This window comes from Panthera onca, chromosome B3, assembly GCF_046562875.1.
Source record: "Panthera onca isolate mPanOnc1 chromosome B3, mPanOnc1 haplotype 2, whole genome shotgun sequence".
Classification (NCBI taxonomy): Eukaryota; Metazoa; Chordata; class Mammalia; order Carnivora; family Felidae; genus Panthera; species Panthera onca.
The window spans coordinates 40699165-40723916 of record NC_138344.1 but is presented as its reverse complement, the minus strand read 5'-3'; the positions used below and the strand labels follow the sequence as shown (position 1 = coordinate 40723916).

At 38.3% G+C, this 24752-nt stretch overlaps 1 protein-coding gene across 18 annotated transcripts in view; it reads right to left on the bottom strand.

Moving 5' to 3' along the window:
* CSNK1G1 (casein kinase 1 gamma 1) overlaps window positions 1-24752 on the bottom strand; it is a 168265-nt gene that overhangs the window by 46946 nt on the left and 96567 nt on the right. For all 18 annotated transcript variants that reach the window (XR_009605933.3, XR_009605934.3, XM_060618316.3 and 15 more), the window contains one exon: window positions 445-596. Coding sequence is in view for 16 of the 18 variants with exons in the window: in XM_060618316.3 (XP_060474299.1) it covers window positions 445-596 (152 nt within the window). In the remaining 2 variants the exon portion in view is untranslated. The remainder of the gene's footprint in view (window positions 1-444; window positions 597-24752) is intronic.

Below are 24752 nucleotides of genomic sequence, written 5' to 3'. Positions count from 1 at the left end.
TTCTTGGTCACACGATTTTGGAATCTGATTGTTAGGGCAGTGGGTTACGTGGCCAATCCCTTCCTGGCTGCAAGGGTGAGGGGAGAGGACCAAACTTTACAGCCATATGTTTAAAACCTATAAATAAAACATCAAGGAAATCACTTGCATTTGTACAATTTCACCTAATCATCCTCTTTCTCCCCAAACTAAATTATATGCTTCCACTTCAGTTGAGGGCAGGGTGTTGCTCCAAGGTGCAAATTCTTAAAATAGAGCGAACAGAAGACGCAGTATGTCTTCTCTAGGTTAACCCTTTTGGCCCAGCCTGCTTCCTAGAATGCCATCAAACCTCTGAGTGTGCACTCAATATGTGTCACGACATCTGGGAGAGCCCTAAAGGGGACACAGGAATGCAGCTGGGGGACCCACCTATCCTTTTGCAGAACAGCAATGCCAACTTACCAACTGGATGGCTATCATTAACACAGTCTTCAAAGTAAAAGTTCGGTCACAGAGGTCAAACAAGTCCTCCAAGCTAGGGCCAAGGAGCTCCAGCACCATGGCGTTGTATTTTCCACATGGTCCAAAGTAATACACCTGTGGAAGACCTTCACCTGCAAGCAGAGGAGAAATAGGGTGCAGAGTGGGGGACACAAAACCCAAAATGTGAGACAGCTGCATCAGCACTGGGTAGATATAAAGAAAGTACAATTTGTGAGATTACCATTTTCTCCATTTTCTCTCAGTCACTCCTGGAGAACCTAAACTGAGCACAGCAGCTTCAAAGCGAACTAGTAACACGTAGGAAAGGTGAGTCATCACCTAATAGCCTCAAACAAGCAGCTATTTAATACCAGAGTGACAAAGGTATTCCCACTGCTACGGAAGACAGCGAACGGTCCCTGATCCATTACTGGATCAGAGCATAAACTATTCTTCCCCAAGGAGGCCCAAAAGTACACTAGCACAGAAGGTTAAAAGACAGGTCACTGAGCTCACAGGCCAGCCTAACAGGCCTTGTTGCATTAGCTGTTTTCATCTGCGCTCTCTATGCTAACTGCCAAAGCCACGTGGAGCTGTTTGCAACTGCTGCCCCAAGGAGAACTCAGACTGAAAGGTTGAGGTCACAGAGGGTACAGCCTGGCTCTCTTCTCACAGGGAGTCTCTGTAGTTTCCTGTTTTCTATCAGCTGGGGCAAAGTCAACAGACAGCATTTGGTTACTGGTAAGTAATTCTGAAAGGAAAAGGAAAAATAAAAGACAAGGCTGGGCTTTCCCTAGATTTGAAATTCATAGCTCTAAGATGCTAAAATCTAGACACTTTCTCACCTAAGTGTCAACTTGTGAATGAATTTCTCCCTTAGAGCGTATTGTAAATATGAGGCATTCAGTAAACGTGTGTTAAATGGCACCATGTGAACAGTGGATATGAATGAGACTACAGAACATTTTTAAAAAATCTGGTCTCATAGAGCAGAAACACTTCCATCTCACACATTTATGTATACCATGTTCTGCAGCTATATATGCTACAGATTACTACTTGCTTCTGCCTACAAGTTCTCTTTTTTTTTTTTTAAGTTTATTTATTTATTTTGAGAGAGAGAGCAGAAGCAACGAAGGGGCAGAAAGAAGGAGAGACAGAATCCCAAGCAGACTCCGTGCCACCTGGATGCGGGGCTCAAACTCACAAAGTGTGAGATCATGACCTAAACTGAGATCAAGAGTCGGACGCTTAACCGACTGGGCCACCCAAGCGCCCCTACAAGTTCTTTAGACAACAAAATCTCTCCTTCTCATTCTTTTTCTATGTATAGATAGGAGATAAGCAGAGGTGATTCTACCTGCTATAATCTGAATGTTTGTGTCTCCCCATCATCCTTAAATTCATATGTTGAAAACCTAATGCCCAATGTGATGGTTTTAAGAGGTGGGCCTTTGGGAAGTGATTACATCATGAGGGCAGAACTCTTATGAATGAGATTAGTGCCCTTGTAAAAGAGACTGTAGAGAGTTCCCTAGCCCCTTCCACCATGTGACGACACAGAACAAAGTCTGAAGAGGGTCTCCGCCAAAACCTGACCATGATGGCAACCAGATCTCTAGTCTGGAACTGTGAGAAATAAATTTCTGAGTTTATAAGCCACTCAGTCTACTGGTATTTTGTTACAGCAGCCCAAACAGACTAAGACAATATCTACTATTTAAACCTTTAACCCAAGATGCCCATCCTTGTCCCCAGGATAAATCTTGTCTATCTGGAGTTGGTGTGTTTCGTTGCTATGATATGTGTTTAACTGTTTCATGTGCTACTGGAGTCTACCTTGTTCCTCTAGGTACTAAGAAACTTGAGTGTTTTAGTATGCTCATCCCCAGCTTGTATCACCTAATACAGCATACTCTGCTCCTGTCAGCTCCATAAATATCCACTGAATTGTCCTTGTGGTTGTTTTGATTCTATCTCCAAAAGAAATCAGATTTAAAGTGTCTTTTATCTCCCTGTTGTTCTGAACTCATTCTTCAGTTTCTTTAAAATATACAAAACCTAACAGCTGTTCCTAATGAATCCTGCTGAAAAATCCAAAGCAGAACACCATTGTAGAGGATTACTGCTTTTACTAATCAGACATATGGTAGATGGTAGTTTGGGGATCTTTCAAATTTAAATGCTATATAATAGTTTCTGATGTCACTAAAATTTGATTTTCCTAATATAAATATTATATTCTTTTTTAAAAAAGTAGTACATTCTTCAAAACAGCTGTGGCAGATCTGTTAGTTACCTGTCTAGTATCCATTCTCTTCTTCTTCATAACAAAACTTCTAATTACTGCAAATAGCCACCGGCCTGGTTGTAACTTTCTAGCTTCCTTTGATAACAACTATGACTAGTGAGACAGAATCAGAAATTGTTGGATGAGGTAGTTCTAGAAAAGCTCTTTCATGGGAGCTGACTCAAGTTGGAGGTATGCCCCGCTTTGATGATGGCTTAGGCTCCAGAAGCCATCTAGAACCATCAGACACCTTGTGGATATCAGAAAGTGGCAAGAATGAGTGGAACAAAAAAGAAAAAAAAAAAAAAACAAAAACGTGAGTCCCTAATGGCTGTGAAGTAACCAATGTTGGATTTCCCTGCCCTTTTCTAATCGAAAAGAAAAATCAATCTCTATCTTCAGTAAACTGTTATCTGGACCTTTTTTCATGGTCAAATCTAATCATAATTAATAAACATATTATTCTTTTAGTTGGATAAATTGCAAATCTGGGCACAAAATCCTCCTTCTGAAGTATAAGTAAGCTAAAAGTAAGGTCTGCTTAGATATATAATACTGACATAATTCCCTAGGCTTGCTTCCGATACTTAAAGATCGGTTTAAATGAGACAAATGATCATCTTGTTCTTGACAATCTTTAGTAATAAATCCAGGCATCTCTTGTCAGAAATTTCCATGTTTACGAAGAAGTCACAAAAGCATTCTGGGTGATGTCTGTAATTTCTACCTATGAGTTCTATCATTCATAACTCCACCCATAAGGAATCTACTTCTCCTACAAAGATGTGAGGCATTCCTGTTGGCTGCATTATTGCTCCTTGTATGAAATACCCTGAGACCTCACCATATCTTGGGGCAGGCTTTGAATGCTCAGGACAATTTTAGATTATTAAGTAGCTTTGAAGTTTTCTCAAAGATGGGACTAGTCTAACATGCTACTGGAGAAAAGGCTCAAATCAGTCTTCGATCTAGTATTTGGTTCTGCTAGCAACCCTGAAAATTCCTTCATGTCTCTGCTTTTTCATCTGTAAAGAGGAGAGGTTTGGACTGGTTTCCTCTTAAAACTAAAATTCTGACAATAGCTAGGGTTTCCTTCTAGCTATCTTCCAGGTTTCTCTTTGTAAAGCCACAGAACCTATATGAATGAAAGCGTGGCTCCAGGTTATACAGAATATGTGTGGTTCAAATTACAAAGTAAGTTGAGAGTGGTAGTCAACCAGAAGTGTGTCTATTAGAAACAGCACCAAAAATTTTTAAAAACAGATGCAGTGACATCACTTCAAAACTACTAAATCAGAACTTTTGGTAGCAAATGTAAGCACAGTTCCGCAAATGATTCTGAAGTGCCACCTCAGCTGGAAAGAGGGTTACTGGAGGGGTTATGGGAAGGGGGATGGGCTTAACTGGTAAGGGGAATTAAGGAATCTACTCCTGAAATCATTGTTACACTATATGCTAATTTGGATATAAATTTTTAAAAAAAGCATTGCTATGTGTTATGACCAATATATTATTAGGACTCAGAAAATAGTCTCTTTCAGAAGTTCTTTCATCAGAACATCTGGACTCAGTATCTTTTGACTGGAATCATTTTAAGGCTATTTAAAAGACTTGCCTGTTTAGTTTCTTAGGTATTACAGAAAATGTGCCAAATAGAAAAGTCTCTTTGGGAGACATAGCCATCATTTATTAGAACTATCTGTACAGAAAGATGCCCACGCAAGTTCCATTCTGTTCCTAGTTTTTCACATGACTGCCCATAAAGTGGCCAATGTTGGTGGTAAAAGATACAGACATAAGCCCACTTTGAAAGTCTGTGTCTTTGGTCAAAGATTAGCACACAGTAATGACTTATCCTGGGCTGCATTTAAATAAATCTATCTATATCTATATCTATATCTATATCTATATCTATATATAAATTATATGAGACAGAATGTGAGCAGGGGCGAGGCTGAAGGAGAGGGAGAAAATCTTAAGCAGGTTCCATGCTCAGCATGGAGCCTGACCCCACAATTCTGGTATCATAACCTGAACTGAAATCTAGAGTTAGACGCTCACCAACTGAGCCAGCCAGGCACCCCTCCTGGGTTGCATTTAAGTAAGAAATTCTATATATTCTATTTCACTCTTCTGCAGAGCCACGTCGAATCCACTGTTTATGAAATTTTTAATCAATCAATATTATACTGTGAAGTCCTTTAATAAGATAGGGGATGAGGACACAGCCTTAAATGCAACAAAAGCTATACATGTGGTAAAACGGTACTTACTAGAAGTAATTATGAGGTAATGGGAATGAAGTGAGAGAGGTGGGCAAGGCAGCTATGCACTGAATTCTTTGATCCATGGTATTTCAGAAACTAAGGTAGTTTTATAACTTCTCATCTGCTCTGGAAATAAATCACTAATAAGATCTCCCTCCTAAATCGGTCAACTACATAAAAGCCCAGGAATTAAAGAAGTAAATCCTGAATACCTTTCTTCTGAGAAATTTCTAATAGGTTTCATTAGATGTCCTTTAGCCACAGGTTACACCTCTCTCTCTTTTTTTAATGTGTATTCATTTTTGAGAGAGAGAGCGCGTGTGCCCACACAAGTGGGGGAGGGGCAGAGAGGGGGCAGACAGAGGTTCTGAAGCAGGCTCTGGGCTGACAGCAGAGAGTCCGATGTGGGGCTCAAACTCACAAACCGTGAGATCATGACCTAAGCCAAAGTCGGATGCTTAACCAACTGAGCCCCCAGGTGCTCCCCCAGGTTACATCTCTTATAAACCAAAACTGCAAGGTTATATATACCCTGCACTTGTTATCTTGTGTATTTTCGCAGGGTACTATGAAACAGCTTTCCCATCCATCAATAACATATTCTTATAAATCCTGCCAGACGTGAGGCTCATACATACATCAAGTGGTACAGAACAGGAAGTGGGGTGGACACTACAGCTAATTTTCAGTCTGTCATAAATTTAACTTGGGTTAAACATACCAAATCAAGGATAATGGCTTCTTTATCATCCAAGCTGTTACCTAAAAATATTCCATAAAACATTATGAACAGTAACTACTCTAAGTAGAGATATTTTTAAATGCACCTCAGGCTGAGAACTGAAATAGAACCACCCTGAAGCTTTTGGTAATTTGATCACATTATTGCTTAATAATTAGCCTTTGATTCTTTTTGAAAAACTAAATTACCTAGCTATGAAGCAAGTTCAAATAAATCTCATACCTACATTAATATCTGGATGTAAAAAATAACACCTTAATATTTCTTTAAAAGATAAGTATATGTTGGGGATGACTGTCTTCTGAAGTTAGGGCCAGTGAAAACCTTTAAGGACATAATGACTTTGGTAATTCCCTTCTTTTGTTTATACAGTTTTATTTTTAATATTTAAAGAAAATAGGACAGCTCTTCTTCGAAACTTAACTGTCCCATGGTAGTGCCTTCCAGCACAACTACTGAATGTTCCTTAGTGTCTCTGAGCCATCAAGGAATTACTATTCATACAGGGAAATACTGCATATGGGGAACAATCATCAGGATTAATGATAATATTAAACAAGTCCACTTAACAAGAAAGCAGAAAGAATAGGCAGATAAACAGGATGATATTCCATAGTTAGAAGTGAACAGGGAAAATAAAAGCATAGCCTTTAAAACTGAGAAAATAACTCTAGAAAAGCAATGCATTACAAAGATATGAAACAATACACGTATTTCTTTTTTTTTCCATTTCTCGGACTCTGAAAAATGCCTCTTTATAATATGAACCAGTACACATATGACATCTACTCAAAATGCTGGCTTAATAAAAAAACAAACAAACCCAGCTAGACCCAGAATTAAGGAATCAGAATTACTTTGTCCTATAATGAAAAATGTTTTACAATCATCTTGTTCACAGGCCTCTTGGGAACTTGACTATTGCTGGATATATGCTGCTAACATGAGATCAATTTGTATGTTGGGGAAGAGAAAGTGAGGAAAGGCAAGAGCAGACGAATAGTCTCACATTTCTGAGCCACAAAAAATTGAACTTTTAGAGTTTTTCTACCATATACACACAATTACCAAGGCCTTGAGCCACAAAGCATATTCAGAGTTTTATTTATCCAAAGGAGCCAGGAAAGAAAGCCTAAGGTAGGAGAAAAGATTTCTTCTCTATTAGTATCTGAGATAAAAACAATTTAAAAATGTGTTAGGTAGGGGTGGGAGAGCTCTTCTCCTTCCAAAAAGACTAATTCAGCTCAGAACTGGTAAAAATTTATGACTGGGTGGCTCAGTCAGTTAAGCATCTGACTTCGGCTCCGGTCATGATCCTGTGGTTCATGGGTTCGAGTCCTGCGTTAGGCTCTGTGCTGACAGCTTGGTGCCTGAAGCCTGCTCCGGATTCTGTGTCTCTCTCTGCCTTTCCCTCGCTTGTGTGCTGTCTCTGTCTCTGTCTCTCTTTCAAAAATAAGTATATAAACATAAAAAAATTTTTTTTTTTTTAATTTACGGGATAAAAACCTAGTCCCTGAAAAATCTCTGCTCTCTTTAGTACTGCATGCATTCACAGTTTCTGTGCTTTAGTTATAGAGATAGAATATCTATTGAGTTTCAAAAGCTAAAAAGAGATACACAATTCTTAACACACACCTGAACAACAATAATAAAATGTCAAGAAAGTTCTAGCAAGCACTTAAAAGGAATGAAAGAAAAAAATGAGGTCACTCAAAGAACAGTGAACTCCTTGACAATCCTGCCCCACTCCCATTATACTTTCTTTGTCCATGTGTCTGTCTTCCCTACTAACAGAAGACTGAAGGCAGTGACTATTATGTGTTAATTATGTTTGTATGTCAGTGTCTAGCATGGGTCCAAGCGCCTGGTAGATAAGGTCAGGATAAGTACTAAATAAATAAGTAACAATTCAATGAAATGTCACTGAGAATCTGGAATGCACAATACCTACTTCAAAATGCTAAAACACACATATGTAAAGCAAAATAACTTAATCAGATTTTAAATGTGTGGTACATGCTAACACAGGTGATAGTAATGAGTAGTTCTTGTTTGAATTTCACAGGAATGATATTTAAAAAAATGTTCTGTTGGGCAAGTCGCTACTATGAAGATTCCACGTAACTCAGAGTTGTAATATTTCTACACTGACTTTCTTCTGTGCCTATTTTTCCATGATGGTTCTACACAGTCATCTGTAGTTTTACCTTGCTGTTCCACATGCAGGTGAACTATGTGGACCTATTCATTTTAGTTAACAGTAACAAAAGCTACACACAAACAAATGTAAATTTCTTCCCCTCTCTCAAAAAAGCAACTGCCCATCCAAATAGACCAAATGACCAACAAAATTAGTCATCTGAGTTGTCTAATGTGCAAAGGCAGTCTGAGGACATCTTCCTACCCTTTTCTTCTCTCTCCATTTATATATAGAGACAAATTCTTAACTTTGTTCCAGGCTAACCTGGAATTGCAGGGTCTTTTCTTTACATAAGTAGCCCTTTTCCATTTCACTTGGACCTCACAGTCGTCCTGTGAAGAAAACAAGAAAATACTAATAAACTCCATTTTACATATGAGATAGACACCCTGAGAGATGCTGTATGATCTGTCCTACATACGAGGCTACCCAAGTAATACAACCAGATCTCTCAACTCCAGATTCACCACTCTCTTCTTCCATTAAGCTGACTATATTCTCTGCCTCTGTTCTTCTTCCCTTTCATTCATGTGGTGGTCGAAGTTATTTTCTGTATTTCCTATCCTATCTCTTCCAAACCACATGCCTTTTTGGTTAACATTTAGTTTTTCTAGCAATTCTCTGTCACTCTTCTAGGATATAAATCCCCTGCTGTATTACACAAGCAGCTTCATCTGTCCTATTCATTCCCTGGGTTCCCATTATTTTTATATCAGCTCCATGAATACTATCTTTTCAGCTTTCCTATCATATGCCCATCTCTCTGCAGTTCTTGAGCTTTGTCAATTCCAGTAACCAGTACAGAATAAGGGTCACTTGGGGCATTATTTCTTAAATTATAAAAGTTAATATATACGCATTAAAAAAATCAAATATAATAACAAACCAAAAGCAGTACAGAAACATATGAAGAAAAAGTATTCACATACATAACAGACACATAATTAAGAATACTTTTCTGCAACTTCACTTTTAATTTAATCTTATATAGTAGACATTTTTTCTTGTCACCTCATGAATATACCTCATTTATTTATTTTTTTATTTATTTTTAAGTTTATTTTTGACAGAGACAGAGAGCAAGCATGAGCTGGGGAGGGGCAGAGAGAGAGAGGGAGACACAGAATCCGAAGCAGGCTCCAGGCTGTCAGCACAGAGCCTGATGCGGGGCTCGAACTCACAAACCATGAGATCATGACCTGGGCCGCAGTCGGACGCTTAACCGACTGAACCACCCAGGCGCCCCTATACCTCATTTATTTTAATAGCTACATAGTATCTGACCCTATGATATATCATATTTGCTTAAGTTTTCCTGCAGATGGACATTTCGGTTGTATATTATTCGTTATTAGAAATAGATATGATAGTGAACAGCTACTGCTTTTGCCTGGCCTGCATCCTCTTCCTCTAATAACATTTTACTCTTCTGGTGGGAAAGCACCATTTCTTTGATGTTATTTCATGTGGTTAAAGCAGGGTCAAGTCCTTTCCCATTGCCACCCCAAGGATATGACTCAAGCCAGGTTAATCAGAGTATTCTATTCCCCTGCCAGGAGGAATTGGGTCAAGGATGTGTGCTTGCTGGCACCTGGGTGGCTCAGTTGGTTAAGTGTCCGACCGGCTCAGGTCATGACCTCAGTTTGTGATTTCGAGCCCCATTTTGGGCTCTGTGCTGACAGCTCAGAGCCTGGAGCCTGCTTGGGATTCTGTGTCTCCCTCTCTCTCTCTGCCCACCCCCCACTTGCACTCTGTTTCTCTCTCTCTCAAAAATAAATAAACACTAAAAAAAATTAAATAATAAAAAAAAAAGGATGTGTGGTTGACCCATGTCAGTACAGAGTCAACTCTAGGACTTTCGTAGAACTATAGAGAAGGAGGAACAATTCCTCCTCACCCCCTCCCTCACTGCTAAACTGGAAGGAGCTTAGCCTGAATGAAGCTGCCAGAGACTACCAAATGAAAATAGGGACTACCTATCTGAAACTCAAACACAGAAAAAGCAGAGCTAAGAGAAATGGAGACAGATAAATATGTCACATAAGCTGAAGCCAAGGACAGTGTTGGTCCTAAATCTGGCTGGCCCGCAGTGAGAATATTGCTGGATCTGTGAGCCAAGAAATTCTTCCCCTCTCCTCGCCCTCCCAAGTAAGCCTGAACTCTATCATCTGAAAATGAAAGAGTCTACACAAATATGCAGATAATATGGCAAAAAGCTTTGTGCCTACATTTTTGGGCATGACTGCAAATGTATCTTGAGGGTAAATTCCTTTAAGAGAATATGCTGAGTCAAGAGGCATGTGTATTGTACATTTCATTATATATTGCCAAATTGCCAGAGGTCTAAATCCTCGTTGGTCCCTCGTGTGTCTCTAGTCCTGGACCTACTTTCAATGTAAGTCATATTACTTAAAAATCTAGGCCCATGGAGAATTTAAAAATGCTTTCAGAACCTGCCTTGATCTATTATTTCCAAAGCCCCAGCTCGAGGTTATCTTCTCTCTTATATTTAGCCATAATGTGTCTGAAGGCAACTTTAAGCTTTGTATCCAAATTACCACTGATATTTCCAAGTCAAGAGACTTTCCTACCCCATTATTTGTTCCATGCTACCATTATAAAATTTCCCTCAAAGCATACCTCTATCACAAGTTTATGAAGTGTTTTTATATAGGTTCTCCCATTTAATCCTAACAATTAGTACATATAGGTATTACTATTCCCATTTTATAGGTAAGGTAACTGATCTGAAATGACTTGCTCAGGTCATGTAATGAGTGGTGCAGCCAAACCTAAACCCCCAACTTCTGCCTCTAAGTCTTAGGCTCTTTTACTCTACTACAGGTACACATCTGTGCTCTAAGTTCACAGACATCTAAAGTGGCAGTAACTTCTACCTAGTCGCATTTCTTGGAAAGGAGATTAACCCATTTTGTAAAGATTCAATAAAAGATTGCCTATATAGGAACCTAATGGACAATCACAAAATACTAATGGTGTTGATACCTTATGAATTCAAGTAATAAAGAAAGAGTAATGTTTCCTTTATAAAAGCCCAGGTAAGGTTACATTAAGAGTGCATAAGTGCAGGGGTGTCTGGGTGGCTCAGTTGGTTAAACCTCTGACTTCGGCTCAGATTATGATCTCACAGTTCATGAGTTTGAGCCCTGCGTCGGGTTCTGTGCTGACAGCTCAGAGCCTGGAGCTTGCTTCAGATTCTGTGTTTCCCTCTCTCTCTGTTCCTCTCCTGCTTGCACACACTCTTTCTCTCTCTTTCAAAAATAAAGATTAAAAAAAAGTTTTTTTTAAGTGCATAAATAGTATTTTCCTAATAAAACAACTAAGGAGTCAATCTTTAAAAGAAGCCTATTAATAATTTAATACATCATTTAGGAATTCAGAAGGCAGCTTGGCATACACTTAGAATAACACAGAAAGTATAAAAAACAGATAAGCATTTGTTTTCATTAACCTTGGGCCCGTGTAACAAACTGTTCCCAGAAGTTCTCTGATTAAAAAAACAAAACACACTAAGGCACACAGTCTAATCATAGCACAGAAGCAGAGTGCCCCCTACTACTGAACTCTCTTAATATTGTAATACCATTCCTTAAGTATCAAAATAGCCCTGGGAGAGTAAAGAACCAAGTGTTACCCTCACTTTCTGAATGGAAGCATAGAGGTTAAGTGGCTTGCCACAGAACAACCAGTCAATGGAACAGATGCTACAGCCTGCCATTCTTTTTTCATTTGAGCCTTCACCCAAATATGTCTCCAGTAAGAACAGATGTGACCTGATGGAACATTCAAGATGACCTTATAATTCTGGTCACTGAGGAGGCATGCAGACTTACAAGGAAGAAAAGTGAACTCATTTTTCTTGCTGATTTTCAGCTAGTCTGAGGAATAAGTGCCATAATGTTCCTTCTAGTTTCAAATTCAATTAAGTTCAAAGAGTCTGGTGGTCAGTCTGTGCATTCATCAAATACTACACGTGAGAACAGAGTGCTAGGGGAACAGTAAAGAGGGGCATCTAACCTTGACTGAATGGGATGGGAAAGGCTTCACAGAGCAGGGGCCGTGGGCTGAGTCTTGATGGTTAAGAGCCGATTAGGCTGGAGTGGAGAGAATGAATCGTACAGGCTAAGGGAGCATATAGGTAGCTAAAAGCAAAGAGGCAAAAGCTCTCTGAAATGAGAAAAACTAAGACTATTTTGCTCTCTCCCATAGCTTATTTTTCTCTTTTTAAATATTTATTTTTGAGAGAGAGGGAGACAGAGGGAGACACAGAATCCGAAGCAGGCTCCAGGCTCTGAGCTGCCAGCACAGAGCCTGACACAGGGCTCAAACTCACAGACTGTGAGATCATGACCTGAGCCAAAGTCTGACGCTCAACCAACTGAGCCACTCAGGCGCCCCCAGAGTTTTTTTAAATTCTGAACCACCAGTTGGTTTAACAAATGTCCTTAAAAATTATGGCAGAGGTCATTTATAAAGTTGAAAAGGCAGAGATAGCTGAGTAAATAAAAAGATCATAGGAATAAAGGAAAAATAAGGATTTTGTCTGAATATTATATACCTATATTACCTTAGTACATCTTTAATAATAGTTTCACAGGAAGTATTTTAAGTATACACTAGGAACACACCATTGCGTTATAGAGCACGAACAGAAATACAATGCAGGCCATGAATGAGAACCACGAATTTGATTTTAAATTTTCTAGAAGCCACATTTTTAAAGAGGTGGAAAAAAAGAATTAGGTGGAATTAAGTTTAATAATATATTTTATTTAAGTCCCATCCAAAATATCAACACTTCAACATATAATCAATTTAAAAATTACTGTGGTATTTTACATTCTCGGCGGGGGAAGGGGGGGACTAAATCTTTGAAATTCAGTGTGCATTTTATACTTCCAGCATATTCAATTACCTATAAGTGCTAATTCAGGTGCTTCATAGGCACATGTGGCTAGTGGCTCAGCTTTGTAAGGAGTTTTGAGAGATATAAGTGAGGTTGGTTTAGGTACAGAAGAAATGGTGCAGAAAAGAGGTTTGATACTTAGAAATCTGCATCACCCCAAACAAGGAGGCTTCTTTACTTCTGAAGCCTACAACTCTCTCCTTCCTCTCAACTCTTCAGAATAGCTGTTTCTGCTCGAGTGTTCTCACTTTTAGAAAATAGTTAAGGGCAGTGCCTACTCTTGTTCACCACTGTATCCCCAGGGCTTAGCTTAGAATAGTATTTATCCCAAGTGGGATGCTCACTGAGTACTTCTTTAATAAATGCACGAACAGACACATAGCTGCCTCTGGGCTTTAGCTTATTTTGTACTTGGAAGCCTTTCCTTACTCTTGTATTTGAACATGTCCAAGTAAATCATACCTCTTTTTGAAAGTTCAGCCCCTAGCTACCACCCTTTCTAAAAAGCCTTCCCTGTTTGCCATAATTAGTAGCCATTTCTCCCTTCAGAATTTCTGTATCATTTTATCTGTAGTCCCTTAAAAAAACCTTAACATTCCACTGTTTTTGTTTGCATTATAATTATTCATATACATTGGTGAGCTCCTTGACAGTTACACAACAATACCTCATGATAAACATACTGGAAGCTCAACAAACATTACATATTCTTTTCCTCTAGTTTCTTGAAGGGCAGAGACCATACAACCCATAACTCTATGGCCCTCAAATCTCTCAGTATAGTGCTCTAGACACAGCTGATGCTCAGCTTTATCTCCTTGCATTATGACTACAGTAATTATTAGTACAAGATTGCTATAGGCTGGTAAGAATGATGAATTAAACCAAATGAAGTATAAAGAAAGAGGAAAATGTAGGGAAAAATTAAAACTGTGTCAGACTGTTGAAAGCACAAAAGAGTACAGAGCTGACAAACTCTTCTTTTAAATGGGAAGAATATAAATTACTTGCTTATGAGTTGTTCAAAGATGACAAATACAATTGGTCACAAATGTTAAAAAAATGTTTGTGTTGGTTTTTGTCTTAAGCATGTTTTATAGGTAAGTTATATTCTACAAATACTAACGGGCTTAGTTAGCAACTGGATTACTATTTTGAAAGGAGATACAAGGACTTATCTATCTTTTGTAGCCTATTATTGGAACTTAAAGAAAATATTCTCTTTCACCAATGACACTGACAGACACTGGAAAGGAATTTAAGGTTTCTTGAAAAAATTTTTCAAGTTCACTTATTTTTGAAAGAGAGTGAGAGAGTGAGCAGGGGAGGGGCAGAGAGAGAGGGAGACACAGAATCCAAAGCAGGCTCCAGGCTCCGTGCTGACAGCTCAGAGCCCAATGCAGGGCTCGAACTCATGAACCCAAGGTCATGACCTAAGCCAAAGTCGGACGCTTAACTGACTGTCACCCAAGTGACCCCAGAATTTGTTAAGTTTTAATCCAAGACAGTAAATACATGCTTCCACCTTCTTGTAACTCAAAGGAATAATTCACGTCAGTGATTCATCTCTTTCATTCCATAGTATTCCACATCTTTGAGGATGTTATGAAATGTTACTTTTCTTCTTAATTGTTAAACTTGACAAATTGTGAATTAGGAGGGGATGGTGCCTGAGGGCTGTGGCCAGTCCTGTGATGGTCTCTAGCCCTTAGTTTGGGCTGAAACTTCTCCTGCCTGTGTCCTCCTTAAAAAAGCATTCTCTATGGGCAATCACTAAGCCATTCTTAATGACTGAAGAATGGTTGTGAGGATACTGAAGGAAGAGAAACATTCAGGTACATAGCAAAAGAGGTGTGAATAAAGATAGAAAAGTAAAGTATGAGCTAGAACTGAAGGAGAAAATGGCATCAGAAACTTCAGGTTCTGGGTCGATTTATAAGCAAGCTTCTATTGACTGATCAACTTTTCCCCAACCTTCACCCGTATAAGCATTGTATGAATTTTCTGCAGCTAATCACAATTCTCCAGATCATTCCACTTACATATAAGTTACTTGGGTCTATTTTTGGAAACTTGCCTTCTATTTTTTCATCAAGTTCCTTCTATTTTTTCATCAAGTTCCTTAAAAGAAGACAAAATCTAAGTAACAAGTTCTGTCTTCAGACTGAACAAGTATCTCTAGCAGTTCTGCATTTTGTAAAACAACGCACCAAAAGGTGTTAGTACTTTGTGTTACTGTGAGGTGTGTGCAGGCCAATTGCTATAATAAACTCATAACATTCTGTTTGCAATTAAAGAGATCACTGGCACAACAAGTCTTCACCAGTAAAATGTTTAAAATCAAAGCCCCCCCACCCCAACCAGGAGGGAGTGGGACAGATCTTATATACGTAATTAAAGGTAATTACTCAAAATGCTTCATGTGATTTAGAGATATTTTAGAGTTTTAAGGGGCAAAGAAGGGCTACATGGGGTTTGACTCTAACAGATAAGCAAGTGTCTTACAGCATTACATATAAACTTTTCTGCTTTTACTTCACTATACCACAGGGCACACTGTTAGCCATAATATGAGAAACATCCCAATTCTCTAAACTATGAAAAACACACACAAAGGATATACAATGATTGAATTTATCCTAGTCCAGAAGTGTACCAAATGCTGTGCTTCAGAAATAACAGTTCCCTTTGTTCCGCTAACTAGTGAGGTTAGTTAATACAGGTTTAGGTTAGGATCCTTAGGAGAATGAATGAACATTCACAGAACTATCACTACTAAATTAGCTCCATTAAAGACTAGCAATTATTAGTACTAAGGATGTGAACTACACCCTTCATAGCCCAGTACATGAAAACAACCCTTTCTATTTTTTCTTCATAAAATTAAGCATTAGCCACAGATTGGACTTATACTGTAACATGAATGAAAGTATTTAAATGTCCTTTTAAAATGTTTTCTAGACAGTGTGCATAGATTTGGAAACACACACTCATGCACATACACATACACACTTTTAAAGGAAAAGATGAAGACCACACCACACGTTTCCTTGTCTAAAGTTCATTCCATATACTGTAAGATGAAGATGCTTTCCATGTACCCATCTCAGGTTCTTGCTGCTGAGTCACCAACTCAAGGACATTTTTATATTTAGGTTCTGCTCCCTCAGAGAACAAGAGTGGCACTGGGGTCGCTCCTTCTGCAAAGTATATTCAGAGGTTTAGATACTTTCAAACATCCCCCTCACCTTTTACTCAATGGATAGGACTTTACCTTTTTTTGTTTGTTTTTAATAAGAGGCTCCGCTACTGTCCTAATGTTAACTTATTTCAAATAAGTGAAATGCTCATGCTGAAAGGAGCCACTCGTGTTGAAAAGAGCAAGTCCTTAAGTTTGGCAGATGCGGCTTTATATTTCAATTTATCATCCCAGACTTCCTCAGAGTATAAGAAGGTCTGCCTCTGATAATAAAGGCCCAAAGCAGGTTTCCCTCCTAGCATTACTTTTTCAGTAAGAGTATGGGAAGTACAATAAACACAGGCACAATGAACTGGGAAAGAGGCAGTTCTCTTTTTGGAATATGCATTACCCTATGCCAGGATGATCCACAGTTACTGTGTTCACACTCTACTTTGAGAATCTCAAGATGCTGAAATGTCCTAAGGCAAAATGTTTTGCATTTTAAGCAAGTGTTAAATGAAGAGAAGAAAAATATGGTCAGTAAACTCATCCTTCTCTTGTCACACGATCAACTGTTTTTTTCCCAGTTCTTAAGCCACATTCTTAGAGAACCTGCTCTCTGTGGAATGGTGAATTCTACATGATTCCGTACCCACTGAATAAGGTACCTAGGCCCGAACTGGAAAGCCTTTCCAAGCTGAGTCAGCCGGTCTCTTTCCCAGGAACTTGCAATTGGGACACAGGTCTGCAGTCCATCTCTGCTGGCGCTTAAATCAACAGGGGCTATGTGTAAGGCCTTTTTCCACCACATGTAAGGAGAAGCAGAGAAAGCTGGTAATGTGGAGAAAAGAAGAGGGCTAATAAACAATGAGGCAAGACAGTTTATGACCCTAAGCAGAAGAGTCAAATAAAGCATTAAGAGTCTGGAAAAGGTGAACAGAAAGCCAGAGACAGAGTAGTTTGTCTGGGTTTCTAGAGGCTTTCCAGTGCTTTGTACCAATCCCTAGTGAGATCTGTATAATATTTCCTTCCTATTCCAAGACAAATCCCTGTGATCTTCCAGTAAGATTTCCTTTTGGATCTAAGCTATTCAGAATAGATTCTGTTAATGGTAATCAAAACAGTGTTGACCAATACACACACATAACTGTTCATTTTCCTTATGATGATTAAAGAGGAGGAAGATGAGCAGTTATGTGTGTGTAGATGACGCTACACTTTGCTTTAGGGAGCGAAGAAATAAAAAAGACACAGACTCTGCCCTTAGGGAACTTACAGGTAGAAAACAGAGACGTAAACTGCTAGCATAGTTACTAGATCAAGCCTTTCATAAAAATTAGTATAATGAAGAAAGAGTAGATGTGGAATGGCCTAAGAACCAAATTTATTTACTCAAACTTAACGATATATATATTTGGTCAAAGTTTGAGGAATTAAAAACTACCATAAAATCTTTTGCAGATGTATACTTTACTAGATAAACTATGTACCATTGTATATACTATATAACCATACTCTGCAGTACATATTTACTGACCATGATCATATATACAAATCCAGTTGGACTATTACTCTATGGGCAATATAAGGGATTTTTCAAGGCTAACTTTGATCGTATGTGATTTTCACTTGTGTGCTATCTTTAGCTCCTAACCTTACATGTGACTTTGTATTTAACAGTTGGCTTCCATAGAAAAACAATCACCCTCGAAATCCTAGCATTTTAAATAAGATACCTAGAAACTGGTAGTTAGATGTGATCTGTGACAGCTGGTGGCAATCTAGTTATTTGACTATTAGGCAATCCTAGCAGCCAAGTGAACTGAACTATGGTGTTCTAAGAAATAACTTAGAATTTTTAACAAAGCCTATAGCCTCAAATTAGGTACCAAGTCCCCATTATGACAGTGCCTCCATACAGGAAATTAAAAATAAACTAGCACAAAAATGAGCCCTTGCCAATCTATTTTCTAACATGTTTTATTATCTTTCTAGAACTATTTTCAATACTTTCAGTAATGCATTTATTTTAAAAAATTTTTTTAATAAATTTTATTTTTTAAAAAATTTCGGGGCACCTGGGTGGCTCAGTTGGTAGAGTGGCCAATTCTTGATTTCAGCTCTGGTCATGATCCCAAGGGTTGTGGGATAGAGCCCCATATCAGGCTCTGCTGAGCATGGAGCCTGCTTAAGATTCTCTCTCTCTCCCTCTGCCCCCTCCCCTGCTTGCACTATCTAAAATTTAAAAAAAAATTTTTAAATTAATTTATTATTAAGTAATCTCTACACCAACATAGGGCTGGAAATCACAACCCCGAGGTCAAGAGTCTCATGCTCTACCAACAGACCCCACCAGACACCCTGCCATTATTTTTCAATCACAATATTCAACTTGATGTTGAACTCATTTCACCCTTTTGGTACCTCATCTCTTAAATCTGTATTAAATAATAAAGCTAATAAATGAAATAAGTCAGTCAGAGAAAGACAAATGCCACACGATTTCACTCAAATGTGGAATTTAAGGAACAAAACAAATGAACAAAGTAAAAAAGGGGACAAACCAAAAAAACAGATTCTTAACTCTAGAGAACAGAAGGTTACCAGAGGAACGGTTACCAGAGGAGAGGTTGGGGGTGGGGAAGAAGATGAGTGAAACAGGTGAAGGGGATTAAGAGTACACTTACCATGATGAGCATTGAGTAATGTATAGAATTGTTGAGTCACTACATTGTACCCTTGAAAATAATATAACACTGTAGGCTAACTATCCTGGAATTAAAAAAAAAAAAAAAAAAAAGCCTAAAAGAAACAGCACTGTTTGAAATTTATTCCTTTCCATTTGATAAACGAATCATCTATAAATGATTCTATAAATGATTCAGAATCATCTATAAATCAGAAACATTTTAATGAAAAATATATACATTAAAAAAAACAAGGAAATATACAAAATAATAGCTGTGAATAGAGACTCACCACGGTGGTGACCAAAACTTCAATCTTTCTTTTATATATTTTTCTAAACCTTCAGTGATATTAGTTTTCTCCAGAATTTACAAAAATAATTTTTTAAGTGAAAAACTTCTTGTTACCTTTGGGCAAACTGCACATAGATAATTGCAAATTTATCCTCTAACGCTACTCTCCTTTTTAGGTAGCAGAGTTAAGAGATCTAGGCTGTGTTTTCTGAACTATAACTGTTGAGAGTGGAAGCCAAGCAAAACGTTGATGAGGTATGACTACCAGTTCAATGTGATTGTATCCAAATCATTCTCTAGCTGCTAATGGGCTATTGTGGTCTTCAGACTTGCAATGCTATAGCCACTATACTGATGAGAACCACACACAATTCCTACCTTTCACGGGCTTCAATTCTAAAACTTTCACCATGGAGTTAGTTCTTGGATACTCTGTTTGTAGGTAGTAATGAATATAAATGTCTCTGATTGTATAGCAAATTCTTGCGGAAACAATTTTGGGGACTTCATTCTAATATCTTCAGTTATTCATTCATATCTCTATTCTGCTTGCTTAATACAGTTAATAATTACTATCACAAGCAAATAAAGAAGAGCCTGAGTTTGGAGAGGACAGTATGCATGAAGGAAAGAAGCTTCAACTTAAGTTGGTGATTGCACTGCCAGTCAAATACTGTCCAAAGAACTTATATACTGGGATTTCATCAATTTAACAGACATTTGTTGAGTCTTTTCTTTGGATCAAGTAATATGCAAGCAATACTTTAATGAATAAAAGATGTTTCTTGCCCTTAAAAAGCTCACAATCCAGCAGCATATTACACTGTGAAAAATCCACAGTGATAGAGATGTGGCTAAGTCCCCTCATTACAGTGCCTCGAGAGTGGCACAGAGTTCTTTGAGGTAATTTCCATATTCTGCAAACTGAATGGAGTGATAAAAAGGAGTAAGAAGTTTTGGTCACTGGAGCTCCTGGATGGCTCAGTCGGTTGACTGTCTGACTTCGGCTCAGGTCATGATCTCACAGTTTGAGTTCGAGCCCCACGTCGGGCTATGTGCTGACAGCTCAGAGCCTGGAGCCTGCTTTGGATTCTGCATCTCCCTCTCTCTCTGTTTCCCCCCCCCCCCCCCATTCATGCTGTGTCTCTCTCAAAAATAAAAATAACCATTAAAAAAAAATCTTTAAAAAAAAAGAAAAGTTTTGGTCACTGCCATGCTAGAGCACAGATCAGCAAACTAAGCCCATAATCTGGCCCAGGTACTTTTGTATGATTAGAGAACTAAGAATGGGTTCTATATATTTAAATATTTGAAAAAATTTAAAGACTAATATTTTATAATACACAAAAATTGCATAAAATTCTAATTTTGGTGCCCATGAATAGAGTTTCATTGGAATATAGCTCATTCATTTACTTACTGTTTATGGCTGCTTCTGTGCTACAGGAACAGAGATGAATAGTTACACAGAGACTGATAGCCCACAAAGCCTAAAGAATTTACTATCTGTTCCTTTATACTATCTGGATTCATAAGAAATCTCATCTTCCACACTGGAAGTAGGGGGATAGCCCAATTACATACATCCTTCCTTTTCTGGGGGCACTGATATTCACTAACAGTCCACAGACTCTGTAATAAACCTGACTTACAATGTTTCAGTAGTTCAACACTAGTAACACCACTTTCTTTGCAAATTCATAAACAAATCTAGTTATATAAAGACCAAACATTAACTGAACCAGCTGGCTTGGGTCTTGCATAATAGTTTGAATTTGGTTTTACGGAACAAAAACAGGTATGGCAATGTGATCTTTTTTGCCTGGGGTTCTTTTCCCAGGTATTATAAAGACCACTGTGGCCAAGTGTCCCCTCCAAACTGACAGGAAAAGCAGGGGACTTGTGCAGGTAGAAGTATTCGTTCTCACCAAGGAGGCCTAAGTGAGCATAAGTGTATTCCAACACGACCACATGCAGCTCCTCTGAAAGAAACACACTACCGTCAAAATCACAAATGTGATGGGTTCACCGTAGCTGTATTCTGCTCTTTTGAGTCAGGATTAGGAAATATTAAGTCACTACTGCTTGAGAATCCATCAAAAAGTCTTCAAAGATGAAACTGTTACCTCTTCATTCTGAGATTTTTTTTAAAGTTTATTCATTTTGAGAGAGAGAGTGCACATGTGGGGGAGGGATGGAGAGAGAGGGAGAGACGGAATACTGAGCAGACTCTGTGCCAGCAGTCCAGAGCCTGATGCAGAGCTTGAAACCATGAACCATGAGATCATGACATGAGATGAGATCAAAAGTCAGACATAACCAGCTGAGCCACCCAGGGGCCCCCATTCTGAGATTTTTTTAAAGCTATGAGAAATGGGGTGGCCTGGGTGGCTCAGTAAGTTAAGCATCCGACTCTTGATTTTGGTTCAGGTCATGATCTTGAGGGACTGTGAGACTGAGCCCGGTGCTGGGATTCTCTCTCTCCCTTTCTCTCTGTGTTTTCCCGCTTGCATGCTCTCTCTCTCTCAAAATAAATAAATAAACATTAAAAAAAAAAAAAGGCTATGAGAAATATACATAGTATATTTCCATTTCTACAGAAAAGTAAGATCTTCAGTTTTCAATGTAAAACAGTAACTGCCTTAAGAATGCAAGGCCTTTGTAGACATTACCTCATTAAACCCTAGCAGGCCTAAAAACTATACAAAGCAGTTTTTCCTATTGTATCAGAAAGAAACTGAGGCACAGCAGGGCACATGGTTAATGCTGAGTCAAAGAATCAGTGGGAAAAACTGAGCCAACCTTTGCTCCTTGCTCCAATTCTTAGCTGTCTCCACTTATTCACATTGCCTATAATCAGAGATTGTTAAATGTCTAAATCTCCAGTCCTTAAAATGTAATTTCAAAGCTGCCCATTTATACTCATTAAGATCAGTTTTCCCTGAATTTAGTAGTATATATCTCCTCCCCCTACAATAACTCTAGCAGAGAGACTTCTGAAAAACTTACACGTGGAAAGAAAGGTCCAGGTTTCACTTTCTTTTATCCAGTTCATTATTTCATCCTTTCTTCTCTTGTTATGAAAAGTTTCTACCCAACTGGAGACCAAAAAGTTTCTTCTAAATTCCTTAAGGGCTCCTATATACTGGACATCAACGTTGAGGTATGTTACTTGTTCACAACTACTCTTGTTACATGATTCACTTCTATTTTAAGTAAAATTCCCATCTTTGCAATATCTCTGCAGCTTTTCTTTTTTTTTTTTTTCAGCTTTTCTTATTTTTAATTTTCCTGTTTAAACCAGCTTATTTACAATATACTCCTAAGGAAGTTCACAACATTACAAGAAGGTTTTGTCAATCTCACACTTTCTGATGATTTTCTTCAGATCTGTGCTTTATTCTTCTGTTGAAGGAAAACCATGTTCCTGTTAATTTAACAGTTGTCTAGATTCAAAGCTCTTTTTCTGGGACCAGAAAAACCTCCTACCTTTTCTTGATGACATATAAAACCATTCTCTCCTAGAAATCTCAAAATTGTAAAGTCTGATAAGCTCTATGAACATGGTCTTTATTCACAGTATAAAGGTTTCAGTGGGTGAAATGGCTTGCATAGGGTAGCACTGAGCTTCTCCGTTGTACACACAGCATATACATTCAACGTAAGTGATTAATTTACTTTGGAAAGAAATGTTTCAAAACCTAGATTGCCCAAGACCATAAAAGGCTTTGGAAGTAACAAAGGCAGCCTTCTAAAGCATAAAATTTGAGGGCACAATGTGAAATAGGAAATCCTACTCTTTCATGGGAGAGGGGGATAGTTCTGGGCCTTTGCTTCAGTTAAAAACACTCTCACGACTATCTTCTACCACTCTATTATAATTAGGTAAGGGATAATGGGTGGAAGTCCTCAGGAATCTACTAGGGATATGTGTACGTATACACACAAGAAAAAAGTCTGTGTAAAAACATTCCTAGTTCAGGTGTGCCTACCCTGTGACTGGGTAAGTAAGTTACCAAACTCTCCTGTGCTCAAAAATGGGAAAAGTGAAACATAACCAACCATATGAAGTACCTACTGGATACTTCAGTTCACTTATTTTCTCGCCCAATAAGATTTTGGCTGGACTTTGTTACACTGTGAAACTGCAGTAAGTATCTTGTTGTCTTTTTAAATTTGAGGATTAACATCTCCTTTACAAGACAGCCAAAGCAGAATGCTCATTAGCAGATTAGAATAGCTGCTGAAAATCCAGGACATGGCAGCTCAGGCTTAGATCAACTATGACATGACAGTTATTCTCAGAGTCCCTAAGATTTTTCCCAGGCAGGCTGCTGGGTGGAAATGGAATTAACTGTTTAAGCAGAGCAAAGCGAGTTCCTCCACTACCTTCAAGATCTCTCAATACAATTAAGAAGGCTGCAGAAGCAAAGAGACCATTGTAGTGTCTGTCTGTATTACATTTATGCCTTTCAAAATGTCAAGTGAAGTGATGAGAATTTACCATACCCTACTCTAGTACTTTCTCTAAAAAGGCCAGTTATTATTCAAAACCACTGTTCCTAAGAAATAGTTAACTCTGAGAACATTAATAGATGGCAACTTTATAGCTCCTTCTGGTGAAGTCAAAGGTCTCCACCCTATTTGATTTATTTGCATTCTCATTTCTCTATCTGGAGTCCTCTTTTCTTGCCATTTGCCTACTCCTCCCTTCCCCATCCTTTTTCATTTGTTCCTGCCCTTGCTCACGCCTTCCCTCTCCCTCCCTTTCTCTCCTGTCACTTTAGCTGCATGCTTGGTTCTGGTTTATTCATCTTTTATTAATTTAGCAAACATACACTAGGCCTTTACCATATGACCAGTCCATATGTAGCTATGAATCTTCAGGCTCATACTGTCCCCTCTCTCATGTTTAGGCCTCCTATCTGTTTAGGCCTCTGGTTTTGCCCCATCTTGGCCTCAAATGTGTCATCCACCAAGTCTATTCCTTTGTGTTAGGATACCAGGAAAAGTGCTGTACTGGATAAAGGATTAGTGGGCTGGGAAATCTTAAAATTGATGATGTATATATATATATATATATATACACTCTCCTAAGTAAAAGGACCCTGAGAGCACAGGGAAACCTAAAAACAATCTCATAACATGAACATGAGTTTGGGACTTACCCATAATGACTATAACACAATTACCACAACGTCGATGATTTAAAAAAAATGAAAAGAAAACAAGATGGTTACTTTCACCTGCTGACTGCAAAGGTTGCAGCCTTTAATTATCATGATTAAATACTACTGTTCTCTCTTATGAAGCCGGCCCATTGTATCAAACAAATACTAAAGCAACTAGGAGGGCAAGCAAGTTCCAGGGAATCCAGAGTCGATTTTTAAGCCATGACTCCTACTCTTATATATTCAGAACAATCTATAGAAGCTAAATATGAAAAGAAAAGCATAAATGTGCTCACTGCCAAAGCCCTCTGTGCTTTGAAAAATCAGAACACAGTGATTTAAGAAGGAATGAAACAAAAATAAGACAAAACTGAAGAAATTATTTTCCAACAGTGAAGAATATAATACTTTTTCATAGTTAATCCTTACATACCATTGCAGTTTCGCACTTAAAAAATACTGTTTTTCTTTGTAGTAACTTTGGAAATCCTCCAGTAATCTCAGACTCAATGAGTACAACCACTTTAT